Consider the following 19,117-nt stretch of genomic DNA (forward strand, 5'->3'; position numbering starts at 1 on the left):
GAGCGCAGGGGCGAGCAGCACCAGGGCAGACCTAAAGTTAGCTCCTTACTGGGCACCTTAAGGCACATACAGGTGTCTCAGTACCTACAAGGTGGTTGACCTTGACCTGACTCAACCGGACATGGACACTTATGAACTTCCCGATGGCCGTATTAGAAGGTTGGACTGACGAGGAACGAAAACGCGGAGATGATATGTATGCGTACTTATTGCATTGTGAAACACCTGAATTTCATTCGTATATTTCCTACGTGATGTGAAAGCAGGTTCGAAGTTGCAGTTATCGATCATACCAGACGGGCTCAAATGCTTAATACAACAGCACACATCGCTCCCTCCTGGGGACCGATTAGGGGGGTAGTTTGCAGTATCGTCATTCCTCTCGGTTTATTCGCTGAGGTCTGGTCTGGTCAATGCTATTGACATAAGGTAGGACCAGGCAAAGCACTATATAGCCCCCTGGCGTACCTGGTAATTAATATAATTGATAGAATTGATAGTATTGATACATAGGAGGTCAGCGTAGGTACCTAGCCTAGGTACCTACCTGCTGCCCTGAAGTAAGGGTCAATACTTTGAGATACTTGCGTGCCTAAGCTTGCGGTTCCACATTAAATCTCTCCTGAGTCCTGACTAAGAGTAGAGTCTGTCCCCGTACGGTCCAAAATGCGGCACGAGCAGCATGAAGAGGTACCGTCCGCGGGGCCGTCGGTGCCAGGCCTTGCTTGAACAAGCCAGCTTGCACCTGTCATCTCACGTCACCTTTCCACGCACCATCTCCCGTTATTCGCCATATCGTTGCCGAAGATATCCCCTACGCTTGAACCATCGCTCCTGATCTGATATGGCAAAAAAGATTGCATTTTGAGCATTAACCTTTCGTTTGCTTTTTATCCTTCAAGTACTGCAACTGTATGTGGCGTAGGACTCTTGTACTGTAACGACGTACCCATGCCGTGGCTCCCGGCTCTGCTATCCAACGGTATTACATGTCTCGAGATCTCGACTCTGTTGCTGACTTGATACTATAGGCTCTTCTGAATGCATTCTTCATCAGCGCTCATTACCTACATCTAATCTCCGCCATGGCCAATGAGCCGGCTCGCTCATGGCATCCAGCCATGATGCCGAACAGTGCGGCCGATCTCGTCGAAAAAGTCCCCGAGACTGAACACAAATCCGTGCATGGCAAAGTCCAATCGAATCGAAACCAGGATCAGGACCCTGGAGATGCCTGGCCTGGTCAACAAGAGGAAACGGAAGGCCACGCATGGCTTGATTCGGAAGAAGACTATCCTATGCAGGTCGGCGAATCTCCGCAACTGCCAGAGGTTACGCGAAATGCCGAGGCGGAGAAGGCATCCCAGTCTTCCCAGACTCCGACACCCAAAGCGGCGACAGAAGTAGAGAGCACGGTAAATGCTTCGGTGACGAATGAAGACGATGGAGTCGGTGGTGCTTGGCTGTTAGATGAAGAACCAACAATCGAACCAGCTCCAGTCGCAGAGCAACGCGAGCCATCGCAGGAAACGCTGGCGGGGCACCCTGACCTTGAATCATCAAACCAAGAGCCAACCCTTGATATGAGTCCCATCAATGTCAAGCCGAAACCTGAAGCTTTCACGCCATCTGCGGCTCAACATTCTAGCTCCATGTCGTTTGCCCGTACGGTCTCTCACGAAATCAACTTCGGCGACGATGATGATACGGAATTAAGCTCGGAAAAAGCCACTACGGATGCATTTCAATTTATGCCTCCCAAGGAGAGGACCAACTCGTTTCCTCCTGTGCCGCCCAGAGTTCCTCAGTCGGATGCACGTGATGACCTGCCCCTACCTTGCAATCAAGCCACATATATCATGGAAGAAGATGAAAAAGACGCTGAAATCGCGGCCAAGGATTACCTGATGCGCAGCCCTGAAGGCGAAAGCTCTCCCTCTTGGCGAAGACTTGATGCTTCACACCCTCATCATGCAACAGTATCCCGCTCCGTTGGAGGTGATTTGGACGAGGCCGCGCCAACGGCAGAAGAATCTCGTTTCGGTGAAGGTCTGCCATTGATTCCGCATGCTCCGGCAGCCGATGAACATGCTGAAAGAAACGTTGCGGCCAAGCCGGATGCTTTTCATGACGAGCGTGAGACCGAGGATGACTTTTTTGGCCAAATCCAGGACAAGCCCGCAGAACCCGTCCCAGAAGATGGTACGAATCTTCTGCAGAGGAAGTCGACTTTGCAGGTCATCGAAGCACTTGGTGATGGTGGACTTTTTATTCGGCAAGATAGCCCTCATGAGGCGATTGGGGCACACGTTGATGAGGCAGCACAGGGCGTCGCGTTGGGCACCCTGGAGACAATGAAGCAAGAGCCAGAGCCAGCGACGGAAGATCTAGCATCTAAATGGGAGCAAGCTTTTGGAGAAGGAGACGAAGACGACTTTCTTTTGGAGGATTCCGCTGAAGAGAATAAGGATTTCGATGCGACGGCGTTTCTTGGCAGCGACGATGAGGGTTTTCTCGAAGATGACGCTGATGAACCGAACACAGCTTCTGTCACTGCTCAACCATATCAGCAGCCCGCGGTAAACCCTTACGCTCCAGTTGTCGCAACACCACTCCAAACCGCTCCGTACGCAGCAACTGCATCTGCGACTGCTCCTACCCAGGCCTATGGATACAGACAGCAAACTCCAGCAGCGCCGAATGGTATTGCTGCGCAGCATGGGCTTGCACCGGAGCCTCCCCGCCTTGATGCTACTACAAGGACGGAAAGCTTTGCCGATAAATCAAAAGGGGGGTACTCTTCGCCGTACGACTTGCCCACTGGTCTGATAAAGGCTGTCAAGCCGAGGAAGCGACCTAGTCTTCAGCAATTACCCTCGGAAAGGGCTCCGCCTCCTCCTAGAAGTGCTAGTATGTATTCCCCAGGAATGTCTCCGGCTGCTTCATTTCCGCCGACTTCTTCGTCAGCTCCGCCTCCTACTAGCCAGCAGCCTCAAGGACAACCGCCCCTGAGTCAGAGGACCTCTGCGACATCACTTCACTCCAAATCCAGCTTTTTTGAAGAACTTCCGATGTCATCCAGGCCGAGACCGGCCTCTAGACAGAGCCACAGTTCACCCACAGTTGGCCAGTACATGCCTGCGAAACCACCTCAGGCTGTACCACTACCATCGCCGTCTCATATAGTACCTCCTCCAGTATCCCGTATTGCTCCAGCACCTGGACCTGAAGCTGTCCATGCTCTTCCAGCTACTGTTCAATCACATGGCACGAAGGAAGAAGTGCAGAAATCGCCTGGTATAGCCAATTTAGTCGCTCCCCCAAAGGCTAACCCATACGCTGCTCTTCAGTCTCACCCTACTGCCATGACTCCTTCATCCAGCAACTCGTCTCGCTATTCCCCAGCGCTTCCTGGTCAACAGGGCGGTGGTGTATCAATTTCCAGTCGTTACTCCCCAGCACCGTCTGCTGGATCGCGGCCTAACAGCTCGTACGGTTCCGGTCCATCTCACAACGTTCTACCTCACCTACCGAGGACGTCAAGCCCCTTGGCTCACTTCGAGACCAGCAGTGCCACAGAATCGCAAAATTCCGAACGTCGGGCGAATGCTTCATTTGAGCCCAGACTCAACCGAGTTGCTTCTCTTCCACCAACTCGAGAGGTAGACGAGGAAGATGAAGAGGGAGTTTCGACAGGAAACCGTTCCTTCAGCGCCAGTAATGCGGCACGTTCTCCCGGAATAAGCGCTACGGAAACCCGATATAGCCCAGTGCCGGGTGACGTGTCGGCTCAACGTACGCCTCTAGTGTCCCCTGGTGTCAGTAGACCGATCGGTGCATCGTCACCACCGAAAAGAGCCAGCTTAAGCCACGTTCCCCAGGTTTCCGCAGGGTCAGTGAATCCCGCAAGCTCGTTTGCATCACCCTCTGGTGGGCAAATTCAATCCTCCACTGCTATACACCCCAAGCCTCTGAGGGGTAGCAAGCAGGCCGACTATGGTCCTAGACCCCCATCCGCGCATTCCCCTACGGCACCAGGTATGGCAAAGCCATATCAGCCTCTCCATGCGACAACAAACCCCCGAAATCGTGGTCAGATACTGGCAAGTAGTATGCCACCCACGGACGGTAGACAGCACGATCCACTGGAGCGATGGAGGGGAGCTCCTGTCATGACATGGGGAGTCGGTGGTACTTTCATCACCACATTCCCCAAGAGCACCCCTCGGTATGGTATTGGCCAAACCGCTCCAACTATGATCCGTACGGTGGGAGAGGTCAAGGTCCAGAATATCAAGGATATCGACCTTCTTCCAGACCTCCTTGCCAAGTTTCCGGGTCCGTTGAAAGGAAAATCTAAGAAGAAGGAAGCTATTGCGTGGCTCTCGGCTGGCATTGAATCACTGGAAAAGGAAATTCCTGATGTGTCCTTCCAACCTCAATTATCTTTGGAAACGAAACGATCTTTTGAGCGTTTGCTGCTGTGGAAGCTGCTGCGAATCTTTGTAGAACATGACGGTGTATTGGAAGGAACCCCTGCCGTTGACAAAGCTGTTCGGGAGGTTCTTGCCCCCGAGACCACAGAGTTGCGGAACGAAGGTGTGCCGCTTTTTACAGGAGCAGAAACCGCTGGATCCGCCGATACCTCGATGAAAGCGGACGGCGTGGATTCTGCCTCCATTGAGAAGATCCGGTTGGACTTGCTGAAGGGAGATCGAGAGTCTGCTGTCTGGGCAGCGGCTGATAAGCGTCTCTGGGGCCATGCCATGATTATTGCTCAAACAGTTTCGCCAGAACTCTACAAGCAAGTCTCACAAGAGTTCGTACGCAAGGAGGTCAACTACCCCGGCCACAACAACGAGTCGCTGGCTGCCCTTTACAAGATCTTGTCCGGCAATTACGACGATTGTGTCGATGAACTCGTTCCTTCGCACGCTCGTGCGGGGCTGCAACTTGTGTCTACCGAAGTCTCTTCTGGTCCTACCAAGGATGCCACGGCTGGCCTTGATAAGTGGCGCGAGACATTGACGCTCGTGTTGAGCAATCGGAGTCGGGACGATGCCCGCGGATTGCATGCCCTTGGCAAGCTTTTGTCTAGTTATGGACGGACTGAGGCTGCTCATATTTGCTTCATTTTTAGCCGTAGCTTGTCAGTCTTTAGCGGATCGGATAATCCCGAATGCGATCTTGTCCTGGTTGGCTCGGACCACAGCAGACAACAAGAACAGTTCGCCAAAGAGGCACAAGCGCTTCAACTCAGTGAGATATACGAGTACGGTCTTGCACTAGGAGGCAGCGTCGCGGCAGCGGCAGGAGCGCCGCATCTTGCCGCATACAAGCTTCAGCATGCCGTGGTTCTTGCTGAACATGGTTTCCGTGAGAAGGCGCTGCAGTATTGCGATGCTATCTCATCAGCCATCGTCGCACAGACACGGAGATCGCCGTACCATCACCATATTGTTGAAGTTTGTGTGGAAGATTTCATGACGAGACTCAAACAAGCCCCTAAGGAAGCTTCATCTTCATGGATATCTAAGCCAACCATGGGCAAGGTCTCTGATAGTGTGTGGAACAGATTCAACAAGTTTGTGTCAGGGGATGAGGATGGCAATGGTCATACCGGGGCAGATGGCGATAACGGACCATTTGCTCGAATTGCCTCTTCACCCAGTATCTCGAGGCCACCGTCCACATCCAAATTTGATGTTTATGGCTCGTCACCGAGTTATCATACCACGCTGGCTGGTGCTGCAACAGGAGTGGCAGCATCGCGCTATGGCCCCACATCAACTCCTCTATACGCGAACGACAATGCCAATCCCTATGCTCCCGTGGCACAAGCACAACATGCCCCAGCTTCAACACCGGGAATCACCAACCAGGAGTATGCCTCCAGCCCTTATGAGCAAAACTACCCAGGCAATACCCATGCAAAATCATACTTTGATGGTTATCACCCAGTAAGCTATTCAGGGACTGCTTCATCTGGATATCAAACGGTTGAGTCTCCAGCAATGGCACATGCGGGACCAGCATCAGGGCCGCAACCTACACTGACCGATGGGAACCGACCCCATCAGCTTCAGGATTCGCCAGTTATACACCATCAGCAACCCAAGGGCGACAACTCCAACAACGGCTACCGACCATCGGCATATGGATATGAGGCTCATCAAGCAGGCGCCGCCGCGGACAGCAATCAACAAGAAGAGGCGGGAAGCAGTGGGTACGAACCGCCTTCCTCCCAATCATATGGCTATGAGCCCCCTTCATACCAGCCAGACGTCGAGGAGGATGACGCCCCCAAGCCCAAGAAGAAAAGCTTCATGGATGACGACGACGACGACGACATCCCAGCTCTAAGGAGGCCGCAAGAGCAGAGTAAAGCAGAGAAAGACCGCGAGAACGAAGAGATGTTTCGCAAAGCTGCCGAGGAAGATGGTGAGACTTTTGATTTCCCCTTCACTATTTTTTTGCGTCCTTTTGCTGACTAGATCAATCCACAGCCAAACGAGCAGCAGCAGCAGCGGCCACCAAAAAGGGATGGGGTTTCGGTGGCTGGTTCGGAAGCAGCAAGAAACCCGAGGGTAGCATCGGCGAGTCATCACCAGGCAAGCCCATCAAAGCCAAGCTTGGAGAACAAAGCAGCTTTGTCTACGATCCCGATCTGAAACGCTGGATCAACAAGAAGGCAGGCGCCGAGAACGTCGAAGCGAAGAAAGCTACCCCCCCACCGCCTCGGGCTGGCTCTCGCTCGGCGAGCGGAACGCCGCCTCCTCCAGCTGGCGCTCCACCCGCGACTGGAAGAGCGAGTGTCCCTCCCATGGCAGTGCCGTTCCGCTCCATATCCAGTACCGTGACTTCGACACAATCGACGGACAACTCGACAGCAAGAAGCAGCCCTCCTTCCGCCATGCAACGGTCGGCATCTGCCACCCATGTCGAAACAGAACGTCCACCGACAGCTCCGCCCAGTCGACCGGGCACAAGCATGGGCAACGCAAGCAGTATCGACGACCTGTTGGGTGCGCCCGGACCACGCAAAGCTGGCCAGAAGAAGCCAAGAAAGAGTGGTCGGTATATAGATGTCATGGCCAAATAAAGGGCGCGACGAAATACAGTTGAGGCGGAAGACAACAAAAAAAAACAGCAATGGAAGGGGGTGTGGAAACCCTTAATGATGCACGGCGGTGTACGCACATGTGGTGCTTTTTGTAACATAATAAGCGAAGCTGGGCAATGCTTGTACTATATAGACAGCGCATTGATTCCAGGTAATGAATTTGTAATATTTTCCCCTGCTTGTAATGCCCTTCTTTCCGCATTGAAAGGTTGCCCAAACCCAGTTTAAACGCCATTGTCGTGGATTACAAGTTCCTTTCTAAAAAAAAAAAACCCCCCCGATATTTTATTTGCGCTCTTTACATGCTGTAAGATTGTACATAATACTGCAAGTGTATATTAGCCTGGGAGATCAGAGATCGGAGATCAGCAACTGACCGTAACAACCGAATCCTCTGCAGATTCGCCATCGTATTGCGGCACGTAAACATAGAGGATCAAAGCATGGTCATCGGCAAAGCAGGCAATAACTCGACCTTCTAAACGGCCAACGCTCAAGACACGGCTCCAATCCTTGCCATCAACCCGAACAGTGGCCCACCTGTCGGGCCCCTCTTCACGGAATTTGGTGCTTGGATGATCCTCGACGGGTCTGTTGAGCTGTGCGGGATCCAACTGAGGATTCTCCAGATTAGACCACACACTGCAGATGTCAGTTGACTCGGTGGCAATCCTTAACCGCAGACTACCGTGCATGTTGGCGCTCAGCTCCAACTTGGGCGCCTTTGAAGGATTTGCTCCCGTGAGAGCCAACTTTGTGAACCGATCTGAAATCGCCTTGAGCTGCAGTAACGGTGGAAGCTGAATGTGGACATCTGGTTCGCGGACCTTTGGTTGCATGATTGTCTCGACGGTTTCCGGATGAAGCACTCTGACAGGAATGTCCTGAGTGATGACCTTTTCGTGCTCTCTGCGCAAGGAAGTTTCGAGATGCTCTGGCTCAAAGACGTCGTCGCCATAGGGATCGTCGGTGGCGGATCTGGCAGCTGCTGCCGCCGCAGCGGCAGCGCTCGACGCGTGGGAGGTGGTAGTTGTGATGGTCATTGAGAGAATAGGCAGCCCATCCTTCTTGGTAAGCCGTAGGGATGCTGATATGCTGTTCAGCGCAGACTTGAGCGCTCTCTGGAGTGGCTGCAGGGGTAGTTCAAGGTTGATCGTGTTGTGGGAGTCTGCTGACTGGATGTGATAGCTTTCGAAGATGAGGTCCATTGATAGGGACCTGCGGCGTTCTTAGCACAGCATGTAGCACGAGGAAGGAAAACCTGCGTGTGAAGGTTTTGGGACCGTGGGGGGGGGGGGAATAGGTCGTACGCCCAGACTTGCGATCCCATGTCCGGGATGACGGTGAAGCGAGCAATGTCATCGCTAAGACGGACCCAGGCAATCTTCTCTAGTGAAGAGAGCGCTGCAGTGAGCTCTGTGACAAGGTCAGAACGGGTTTCGCAGGCAAGGTGGTGCATTTGCTTGCGCCTCGGGTCTCACTCGCAAATGTGCGTATATTTTTGAGCTCTGTGCGGAACCGCATTGTGGGGAGGCAGTCACCTCACTCGGTGCTCGGGAATCGGTCGACGACGAAGGTTAATTGAGAAATGAAGATTGACTTGGAGAATCGAGAATCGAGAATCGAGAATCGGCAATCGGCAATCGGGGATCGGGGATCGGGCATTGGGGATCGGGAATTGCATGCAATCCTCCGTATGTAAATGCAGGTCCGACCCCAGACCGTAATTGGTGGGCGCAGGGGAGCCCCTGGACCTTCCTCGTCATGTCTGGTGGAGGAGCATTAGGAGCACCTCCTGCAGGTTCCCATGCCGGAACAAGTTGCGATGGAAGACGCTGACACGCTTGAAGCACAGGTTCGAGGGCCAACTCGAAGGATACGCTTTCCTGATGAAGAAAAATGAAAAATTGTATATTAGACGCCGTGCCAGCAACATGCTCCTGGGCATCACCACACATTTGCCGCCTCACGCATCCCGTACACTCTCATGACCGCGAAACAACGGGCTACCAACATTCATTCATTCCATTTTTTTTCTAAAAAGGGCCATTTTGTTTTATCATTCTCTCTTCTTCACCCCGTTCTTTTTCGACATCAGAATATTGCTACCCGTGACTGAAACTGTTATTGCCCGACCGCTATGAGCGACGCTGTTGTTTGGTAACCCTTCCACATTCGTCCCAAACTTGCCATGGGTCCCGCCAAAGACGCTTTAAGAAGGCTGAGCAGCAAGTTTGGTCGCGATTATCTCGAGCGCACCCTTTTGAAGAAGGATGCTCCTTCTGCTCAATCAAGAGATCTTCTGCTGACGGGCCAGCCTGCTGAAGGCGGGCCGGCACACGATGGGCTACCTTTTTACGTGCCACGCTTCTCAACGTCTACACTCGACGAGGGAGTTTTCGCAGATACTACCCCAAGTGGAGGAACAGTAACGCTTGTGGTTCGAAATCCAACGGAAAGAACATCAGGGGACAGTCAATTTATGCTTCCCCCTTATGAGTCTCCTGCTACTGAGTCCGCTGCTACTGAGTCTTCTGCTACTGAGTCTCCTGTTGCCGAGCCTCAGGTCCCTACAGGCAATAGCCAAGGAGATGACAGCGCCAACCGACGATAGCATCGAGAACATGACGACAATTTAGGTCCCGACGCCATCACTGCGGCCCCGCCTAGACGGACGCACTCGCGCTCGGACTTTTCAGAGGCAACGACGGCGAATACCAACCAGAGGTTGGATTCAGGAAAGCCTCGATACTGCTTCATGTGTGGCAACGCCTTGGCAACCAAGCAATCGCCCAACGGCGAGAAACTCGCCTACCTTCCATGCGGCCACGCTTTCGGGCACGATTGCCTGTTTACATGGATCTCGAGACCCGAAAGTCTCGGCAAGTGCCCCGACTTCCCTTGTATCCCTATGCGGCATTTTTGTGAGCACTGGACGTTGCCAAAAGAAACACCGCCGGCCGAGCCCTTCAAAGACGCCGATGCGGGCGTCTTACCTTGGAATTATGAGTTCTGCTCAACTCCCAAAGCCCTGAAAATACTCAAAGTCATCAATACGTCAGGCGACAAAGTGAGACGGCTGGATGCCCAGAAAAGGGACAGGAAAAAGTCCAATTTCGACTTGGCGATGCAGTCCCGGCTAAAATACCATTCGACGATAGTTGAACAGGCCGAGAGAAGACTGGACGAGGCGCAGAAGATTTGGTGGACAAACTGTTGGAAAGAGTTTGGTGATGGGGAGAAGAAGAAAAGCAGAGGGTGGCTATGGCAACGAGCCAGGAGAAGCAACGCCAATACGGACTAACTTGTCGAGGGCATGAGCGACAACATGATTATGGAAATGTGTATCAAAGTAGCAAGTACAGACAATGATACATGCCAGCGATTTTTTATATTCCAAGGAGGGAGCCCTGAGTGCCAGTAAGGAATTCGTGTGAAGAGGGCATAGGCGACTCTGACGATTTCTTTTTTTTCTAGTTATGCTCATGATGTGTAAATGCTGCTAGGAATCCTGTAAACCGACCGCCTCATCATGGCCTGCGACTGCGGTCGTCGTCGCTGTCGTCCATGAAGCCTTCTTCAAGACTGTCATTATTAGCGCATTGATGATGGGTCATGCCGATCGGCAGATACGTACTCCCTGCTTAACCGTCGTGTATCATCATGTCCCATCGACATCATGTGCCTGCTGATGGCATTCAGGGTCGCTTCATCCACGTCGCCCAGCTCTTCACCATCCTCCGAAAAGTCTTCTTCCGCTGCATCTTCCACGGCGCCCCTGTTCCTACTCCACGTCGAGGGCAGTATCAGTCTTGACAACTGATTGAGTAGGCGATGGCGCAAGCCTGATGTGTGGCTGGAAATGGTCTCGATTGGGAGGTATTGACTGTAGCGATTTCGGTACCGGCGCCAAACGGGAACGACGGCGAAGGTGAGGAACAAGAAGAGGATGAGGGATATGACTGCTGGGATGAGCAGGGTCTATGAAGCGGGTTTATTCAGATGAGTACTCCATATCGCCCAAAACAAAAAAAAAAAAAATTGGCTACCGAATGGGTGGGTGTGCTGCTTAGAGGTGACGACTTGGATGGAGACATGCCTTGAGTAGAGAGACCATTGGCGATGAGGCTCCCATTGCTGCGACGGATGGACGGTCGGCCAGGAAACTCGGATGGGCGGAGTGTAGACGGAAGACGTGGCTGGGTGCCGGGGAATGGGTTCACCTCATCGGGAAAGGCATGCAGGTTGTTGATGCGGCGAGGCGATTCTTGGAGGTTGACCAAGCTGCAATCTCGAAGGTCTGGATGTTCTTACTGCTGGGCTGCGGTGTAAATTGAGTCAATCTGGTCAACGTCTACCAGCGGCAGGGAGCCTTGGTGCTGCAAAGCCCCAGCCCGGTGCCGCAGCATTACCTCATGCTAGGGAGGATGGTACGGTGGTACGGCGTGCCAATATGGCTGCACAGGCTGATTTCTGGTGGACTTATTGTATACATACAGAGAGAAGAGTCAGAAGACTATTGGCCAGCTGCCGCCGGGCCATTTCCAACCAAAGGGGACACCGGACAGGGTAATCTTCGGCGCACAGTTTCGAAACTGGTCAAGCCCGCCCCACGGCGCAGATTGACCATTGGCAGAGGCCAATGGGGTGCTGGAGGAACTCACAATCAAGTTGTAAACTGGACACGTTGGATGCGGATGCAGCCCTCCGTAAACGTAAACATGTCCGAAAGACGATATCGGAAAGACGATGAAGGGCAAACTCTATCTGGCTTCTCAAGTACGTGCCGCTTTACTCCAACGGTGCGCTTTGCATGGACATGCCATGCGTCAGGACGGAGTTCGCCGCAGCACTGGTAGGAATAGGCGACATGAAAACGCCACACCAAAGTCGTCCCTATCCCTCCGTACGGGTTCTTTCTCGCGGGATAGGTAGCGGATACTTCTGTTCCTGCTGCTTTGTCTCCATTCTCCCACGTTCCCACGACCTTTGCCGCAGAATGTCCCGGCCGCAATGCCCGTCTCCCTTTGGACGGGGCCTACATGGGGCCCTACATGATTGGTGCCGCCACTGAGGAGGCGTCCACTTGCTGCCGCTGCTGCGTCCCTGTCGTCCCTGTCACCCTGTGGTGCTTCTGGCAAGGCACCAGGGCTTTGCCATTTGCCAGACGCCATCGCTTGCCTCCACCTGCTGTCAATGCTGCACCCCACCGTGTCAATAACTGCCATGAACTCGTCCGCACGGAGGAGTACGTCAATCTTCCCCACAAGTTGGCAAGTTGGCGGTTAGAATTTGTCGCCGTCGCCGTGAACAAAGACAGACATGCACACGGCACCCGGGGCAAATAGCGACCGCAAGTCTCCTGAACCGCCATCACGCCACGCCCTGGTGGCGCTGGCACCAGCACATCCCGGTCCCTCTTGCCTTGCGTCGAGCCCCCGTTCGAAGCCCGCCAGGGGAATGGCCACGGAACAAAGCACAAACCTCCGCATTCTCATGCTGCCACAAGCCTTCGAGACCGGAGTCCCGGTGTTTTGTTCCTTCCGAACCCCCAACAAGGGGAACCCAAGTCTGCACTTTGCAGCACTGCCGACTTTCCACGATAGAGATTCCCGCGCGAGCCGATCGGCCGTCGTTTAAGCGCGGTGGGGAAGGCAAAGTGCTGCGGCCTGCCTGTCCACATCCGACCACGCAGTTTCTTATCGATTCCACACCTGTGGCCCCTATTTCCAGCACAATACCTGGGTATTGTGTCCGTGCTCACTTGGCCGCATCGACCGACATATTCGAACCCATGGTTTTTAAGTGGATGCTGACTTCATCACTGTCACGCGTTTCCCCCCAACGACCCGGCCCTCAGATACAAGGCTGTACGAACAACCTCCCTCGCGGTGTCGACCGACCTTGCGATACGTGCCGCAAACACGCCTTCGTTCCGTCTCCTTGCACCGCCATTACGACAGGTCGGCGGACACTTGTTAAAAGAAGGACGTGCAGGGGAATCAATATCGATTCGAACATCTTTCATCTGCGGCATTCGCCTTTCTCTCCCTCTATTCTTTCTATTTTCTCACTGTCCTCGGGCATACGGTCAGGGCCGAATCTGGGACCCAGAGAACGAGGGAAGCCGAGAAGGCTTTTTTCATAGGAAAGCCGCCCGTGGTAGACCCTTGCTACCTCCCACACAATACAGCCTCAGGAGCGTCTTTCATCATGCAAGCGGCGCTACGCCAGCTTTCTTTGTCCGTTTCTACTTGTTTTGCCTAGGAATTCTGTCTTCCACTTGTAGCCATCAAGTGCCATCATGTCGGCGGCCGACAAGTCGAGACAATCGTCTGCGGGACGATCACTCTTCTCCAGAAGTAAGAATAAGGATAAAAAAGCGACCGATGTCGAACACCTCGATGCCGGAGGCGCTTTAAGCTTCCGCTCCTCACGACACAAACGAGACTCATCATCTGTCGATATTCCAACGTCCCCTGATCCCGGGGTCAACATGATGGCAGGAGTGATAACGTCAATCCCATATGACAATATGCCATCTGGCTTGCGATCCCCGATCCCCGTTGACTATTTACCCAATCCCGACCAAGTGCCCGCGCGACGTGAACATCTACCTCATCAACTTAACAAGAACGCAGGGGACTTTCACCAGTATCCCTCCTTCGATCCGGCGACTTCTCGTCCAAGGGAATCCAACATGACAATGGCGTCCACTGGCCGGCAAGCGCAATATCAGCAATGGGGCCCGGGTCGTGGAAGTGTTGCCTCCACGGTAAATGGGTCGCATACCTCGAGATTTGACTCATACCTCGGCGCCAATGGTGGCCGCAGCTCTGGCGATAACCTCAGCATATTTTCAGGTAATGCCGGCGTCCGTGATACTGGAAGACTGTCACGCTCATCCCAAGTAGCTTTACCAAGCGCGTCGTCGCAAAGTTCGTACGGGTCGCATCATTCCCACCGAGAATCCCATCGACTCACCAAATTTCCCGGCCCCGGAGCAAATCACGACGCCTTTCACTTCCCGAAACCGGACGATGATAAAGTGATTGAGCAAATGTTTTTGCAGCTCATGCAGAAGCGAGGATGGCACAACTTACCAGAGCAAGCTCGACGACAAATGATGGCCTATCCACCACAGAAAAAGTGGACGCTGCTTCACCAGGATCGTCTTGCCGAGTGGCAGGGGGAGCAAAAGAGGCGGCAGACTGCTCGAGCGAACCAATATGCTGCCCCGGACATTACTACTTACTCTGAGGAGGAGGGAGCACCGGAATGGTATGTCCGAAAGGTCATGGAGGACAAGCTCGACACCAAGGGGATGGGCAGTCTGGAAGTCAATCTCCGGACTCAACAGATTGGCTGGGTAAAGAGGTTCGTTGAATGTCAAGGCCAGGTCGCTCTAGTGACTTTGCTCCTCAAAATCAATCGCAAGACGGCAGCTGGTCCGGGTCCTGAAAATACGCGCCAGGAGAAGAATCTCGACAAGGAATACGACATCATCAAGTGCTTGAAGGCCCTCATGAACAATAAATTTGGTGCGGATGATGCTTTGATGCAGCAAAAGGTTCTGGTGGCCCTGGCCACATGTCTCATATCGGCAAGAATCACCACCAGGAAACTCGTCAGCGAAATCTTGACCTTTCTTTGCACGTGGGGACACAATGGCGAGGGCCACGTCAAGGTTGTTCAAGCGCTGGATGAGGTCAAAGCTCAGTCTGGGGAGAATGGTCGCTTCGATGCTTGGATGCGCCTGGTCGAGGTCACTGTCGATGGTCGAGGCAAGATGGGCAGTCTTGTCGGAGCCAGTGACGAAGTCAGAACCGGTGGTATCGGCATGGAAAACCTGCTCATGGAGTATGCCGTAACAACACTGATCTTGGTCAACATGATGGTGGATGCGCCAGAGAATGACCTCCAACTGCGGATACACATCCGGGCTCAGTTCACAGCATGTGGCATCAAGCGCATCTTGACCAAAATGGAGGGGTTTCAATACGAGCTCCTGGATAAGCAAATCGAGCGATTCAGAACCAATGAGGCCATTGACTACGAAGATATGCTTGAGAGGGAAAATAGTAGCATCAAGGACAGCGTGGAGGGCGACGTAAGGGATCTCACCGACCCCGTGCAAATTGCCGATGCCATTCAACAGCGCATCAGCGGGAGCAAGGCTCAAGACTACTTTGTTTCTGCTTTGCAGCACCTTATGCTCATCCGAGCTCAGGATGGTGAAGAGCGCCTTCGCATGTTTCAGCTTGTCGACTCAATGCTGAGCTACGTGGCCATGGACAGGCGCTTGCCAAACATGGACCTCAAGCAGAGCCTGAACTTTACCGTCCAGAGTCTCCTCGATAAACTGCATACCGACTCAGAAGCGCGACAAGCTCAGGATGAGGCTCTCGAGTCGCGGCAGATTGCCGAGGCTGCCATGGCAGAGCGCGATGAGATGCGGGCTAGGCTTGAGCTTGGAGCAGATGGCCTTGTCAAGAAGATGCAGAAACAACTCGACGAGCAGGCACGGTTCATCGAAGCTCAGAGAAGACAGGCGGACGGGCTCAAGGCCGAGATCAGCGGCCTACAGACCATCCGCGCCAAAGAAGCTCAACGGAACGAGCTGGAGACCAGAGAGCTGTACCTGATGCTGAGAGACGCGCAAGACATTGCTGCATCTAATGCTATCAAGGGCAGCAAGCCCGGCGAAACCAAGGCGAACGAAAACGCAGCTCAGATGCAAGGCATTCTGGACCGACAGAGACTTATGGAGCGTCTACAGATGCAACTGGAGCGCCAAAAGACGCAGTACAAGCTGGAAGGGCGGGTTTGGGGAGAAGCCGGTGGCCCGTCCGATCGATTGCGCGCCCTGCGCGAGGAGATGGACGACGACAACCTGGTATCTCCAGTTGGCGGCGGAACCCCTCCGCGCGATCTAACCAACAGTGTCCTGGGCAGCATAAGTCGCCAAACCAGAACCCCCCGCAAGCCGTTGATGACGAGCAAGGATGCCGATGACGATGCCATTGACGAGGGTGAAGACGCAGAGGGCGAAGAGAGCGTCATTTACGAGCGCCCTCGCATCGTGGAGATGAAGCGACCCGTCATCGATCCCAAACGACAAGCAGGCCTTGTCCTCGAAATCGGCTCAAAAATAAAGAGATTCGATGGTAGCGACTCGGAAGATGTCGATGATTCGATTACGCCATCCCATCCAAGCTTGGAATCCTCCACACCACTTACATCGGCCGATGGTGAGGCATCAAAGGCCGAGGGACCTGCCGCAGCCGCTCCTCCAGCGCCGCCGCCGCCGCCGCCGCCGCCTCCTCCTCCTCCTCCTCCTCCGCCTCTTCCTATGTCCGGCCAAGTCCTCGGCCTCCCTCCGCCTCCGCCTCCGCCTCCGCCTCCACCTCCACCTCCCCCGATGCCCGGTCAAATTACTGGAAACCCTCCACCTCCACCTCCACCTCCCCCGATGCCCGGTCAAATTACTGGAAACCCTCCACCTCCACCTCCACCTCCCCCGATGCCCGGTCAAATTCCTGGAAACCCTCCACCTCCACCTCCGCCGCCGCCGCCGCCGCCAATGCCAGGTTCTGTACCAGGATTCATTGTCATGCCACCCCCTCCGCCACCACCAATGCCCGGGGCTATGCCGTCAGGTCATTTTCTATCGCAAAAATCCGCATTCACAGCACCATCGAGCATCGGCCTGTCTGTGGCAAGACCTAAAAAGAAGCTCAAGGCTCTACACTGGGAGAAAGTCGACACTCCCGAAACCAGTCACTGGGCTGCTCACGCCCCTTCTGCTCAGGAACGAGAAGAAAAGTACAACGAGCTCAGCCGCAAGGGCATCTTGGACGAGGTTGAAAAACTATTCATGGCCAAGGAAATCAAACAGTTGGGTGGTGGAAGTGCGAAGAAGGGTGACAAGAAGCAAATCATTTCTGGCGATTTGCGCAAAGCATATGGTAAGACAGCCGTAACCGGACTATCGGCTTTTTAGCTCTGCTAACTTTGTACGCGTCAAGAGATTGCCTTTGCCAAGTTTTCACAGTATTCAGTGGACAAGATTGCGCAAATGATAATCCATTGCGACCCGCAAGTGCTCGACAACCAAGTTGTCATGGAATTCCTACAAAAGGATGACCTGTGTAATATTTCCGACAATGTTTCCAAGCAAATGGCGCCATATAGCAGAGACCTGACTGGACCCGATGCCAAGAGCCACAGCCGCGAACAAGATCCTGCGGAACTGACAAGACAGGACCAAATCTACTTACACACAGCGTTTGAGTTGCATCACTATTGGAAAAGCCGTATGAGAGCCTTGTGGCTCACCAAAAATTTCGAAGCCGACTATGAAGAGCTGAATGAGAGAATGACCCAAGTCGTCATGGTCTCGGAGAGTCTGCGCGACTCTGTATCCCTCATGAACGTTCTCGGTCTCATTCTCGACATCGGCAACTACATGAATGACGCTAACAAACAGGCTCGCGGATTTAAACTGAGCTCCCTCGCCCGACTGGGCATGGTCAAGGACGACAAAAACGAGTCTTCTCTGGCCGATTTGGTGGAACGCATCGTCAGAAGCCAGTACCCGGAGTGGGAGGGATTCGCCAACGATATTGGCGGCGTCTTGACAGCGCAAAAGGTCAACGTCGAGCAGCTTCAAACCGACGCCAAGAAGTACATTGACACGGTTCGCAACGTGCAAATGTCTCTGGACTCTGGCAACCTCAGCGATCCCAAGAAGTTCCATCCCGAGGATCGCGTCAGCCAGATAGTGCAGCGCTGTATGAAGGAGGCCCGCCGAAAGGCCGAACAGATGGAGCTTTATCTCGACGAGATGATGAAAACGTACAAGGATATCATGACCTTTTACGGAGAAGATCCCACGGACGAGAACGCCCGACGAGATTTCTTTGCCAAGCTTGCTAACTTCTTGTCTGAATGGAAGAAATCCAAGGAGAAGAATATCCAGCTGGAAGAGATGAAGAGACGCAATGAGGCGTCCATGAGACGAAAGCACGCAGCGCAAAAGGGTGCTGCTGCTGGGGCGCTAGGTGACGGAAGCGTGTCCCCAACAAGCACCGGGGCCATGGACTCGCTGCTGGAAAAGTTGAGGGCAGCTGCACCGCAAGCACGAGACCAACGCGATCGACGCCGTCGAGCACGTCTCAAGGACAAACATCAGGTGCGCGTGGCCTCGGGTCAGGCGATCCCCGACCTCGGCGAGATACCCGAGGCGGAAAGCGGACTGAATAGCAAGGGCCAAGCGATTGACGAAGAGGGCCGTGCCGTTGTAAGCCCAGGATTGAGCTCGCCTCGCGACGGTGAAGACGATGTAGCCGATCGAGCAGCCGCCTTGCTGCAAGGCATGAGAGCAGATGGAGCCGACAGTGCCGAAAAGAGGGAAAGCTTGCGGCAAGCAAGAAGACAAACGGCAGAGGAAGAGCGTCGTCTGCGGAGACGGAGGAGAGAAAATGCCAGCATGGCACAGAGCAGCAGCACCAGGGCAAAAGAAGCGGTGGCAGTTGGTGAGGAGGTCCCTCCAGACGTGCCCGAGACAGTAGATGAAGAAGTGGAAGCAGAGCAAGAGGCGGAGGGTACGGAGCCTACAGAGCACATGGAGCACATGGAGCAGCAGGACCTACTGCAAGACAAGGAAGAACCAGGCGGACGAGGAGCGTAAGCCAGAAGAGGGAAACGAGCAACCCGAGGGCTCGCCAAGCGAGCAGGCAACGGCTTAGGGCGCCCCATACGTACGTAATGTTTACAGCAACATGGCTCTGACAGGTTATGCGTCGGCTTTGTCCTGCGCTGTCCTACTTTTGTCTTCTATCTTTAATTTGTGCATCGCTCATCGGTCACGGCGCGTCTGGGAGGGTGTTTTGAGAGAAACGGAGCGGAACCATGTGCGACGGAAGCAGAAATAGAGTGTCGTGTTTATTCCAACATTCATTATCCCCTGCGACAAAGGACCCAACCTGAACG

General features: G+C 53.8%; 6 protein-coding genes across 6 annotated transcripts; 4 read left to right on the forward strand and 2 right to left on the reverse strand.

The window, feature by feature from the left end:
* Nucleotides 1-1,085: 1,085 nt before the first annotated feature.
* Nucleotides 1,086-7,102, forward strand: UV8b_06908 (uncharacterized protein; the record flags this gene model as incomplete). Its single annotated transcript, XM_043144405.1, has 2 exons — nucleotides 1,086-6,441; nucleotides 6,507-7,102. 2 exons carry the CDS (start codon nucleotides 1,086-1,088, stop codon nucleotides 7,100-7,102), a joined length of 5,952 nt encoding a protein of 1,983 aa, XP_043000340.1.
* A 319-nt stretch (nucleotides 7,103-7,421) lies between these two features.
* Nucleotides 7,422-8,647, reverse strand: UV8b_06909 (uncharacterized protein; the record flags this gene model as incomplete). The annotated part of the gene is made up of 4 exons (XM_043144406.1): nucleotides 7,422-7,448; nucleotides 7,501-8,341; nucleotides 8,434-8,539; nucleotides 8,605-8,647. The coding sequence occupies 4 exons, from the start codon at nucleotides 8,645-8,647 to the stop codon at nucleotides 7,422-7,424; spliced, it is 1,017 nt and encodes a 338-aa protein (XP_043000341.1).
* Nucleotides 8,648-9,314: 667 nt separating this feature from the next.
* UV8b_06910 (uncharacterized protein) lies at nucleotides 9,315-10,427 on the forward strand (the record flags this gene model as incomplete). Its single annotated transcript, XM_043144407.1, has 2 exons — nucleotides 9,315-9,689; nucleotides 9,738-10,427. The coding sequence occupies 2 exons, from the start codon at nucleotides 9,315-9,317 to the stop codon at nucleotides 10,425-10,427; spliced, it is 1,065 nt and encodes a 354-aa protein (XP_043000342.1).
* Nucleotides 10,428-10,653: 226 nt separating this feature from the next.
* On the reverse strand, nucleotides 10,654-11,258 carry UV8b_06911 (uncharacterized protein; the record flags this gene model as incomplete). The annotated part of the gene is made up of 3 exons (XM_043144408.1): nucleotides 10,654-10,708; nucleotides 10,761-11,104; nucleotides 11,223-11,258. 3 exons carry the CDS (start codon nucleotides 11,256-11,258, stop codon nucleotides 10,654-10,656), a joined length of 435 nt encoding a protein of 144 aa, XP_043000343.1.
* Nucleotides 11,259-11,872: 614 nt separating this feature from the next.
* On the forward strand, nucleotides 11,873-12,763 carry UV8b_06912 (uncharacterized protein; the record flags this gene model as incomplete). The annotated part of the gene is made up of 3 exons (XM_043144409.1): nucleotides 11,873-11,902; nucleotides 12,055-12,371; nucleotides 12,472-12,763. The coding sequence occupies 3 exons, from the start codon at nucleotides 11,873-11,875 to the stop codon at nucleotides 12,761-12,763; spliced, it is 639 nt and encodes a 212-aa protein (XP_043000344.1).
* A 664-nt stretch (nucleotides 12,764-13,427) lies between these two features.
* On the forward strand, nucleotides 13,428-18,815 carry UV8b_06913 (uncharacterized protein; the record flags this gene model as incomplete). The annotated part of the gene is made up of 2 exons (XM_043144410.1): nucleotides 13,428-17,091; nucleotides 17,152-18,815. 2 exons carry the CDS (start codon nucleotides 13,428-13,430, stop codon nucleotides 18,813-18,815), a joined length of 5,328 nt encoding a protein of 1,775 aa, XP_043000345.1.
* Between the last annotated feature and the right edge of the window lie 302 nt (nucleotides 18,816-19,117).

The sequence above is a fragment of the Ustilaginoidea virens genome, chromosome 5 (assembly GCF_000687475.1).
Source record: "Ustilaginoidea virens chromosome 5, complete sequence".
NCBI classification, from domain to species: domain Eukaryota; kingdom Fungi; phylum Ascomycota; class Sordariomycetes; order Hypocreales; family Clavicipitaceae; genus Ustilaginoidea; species Ustilaginoidea virens.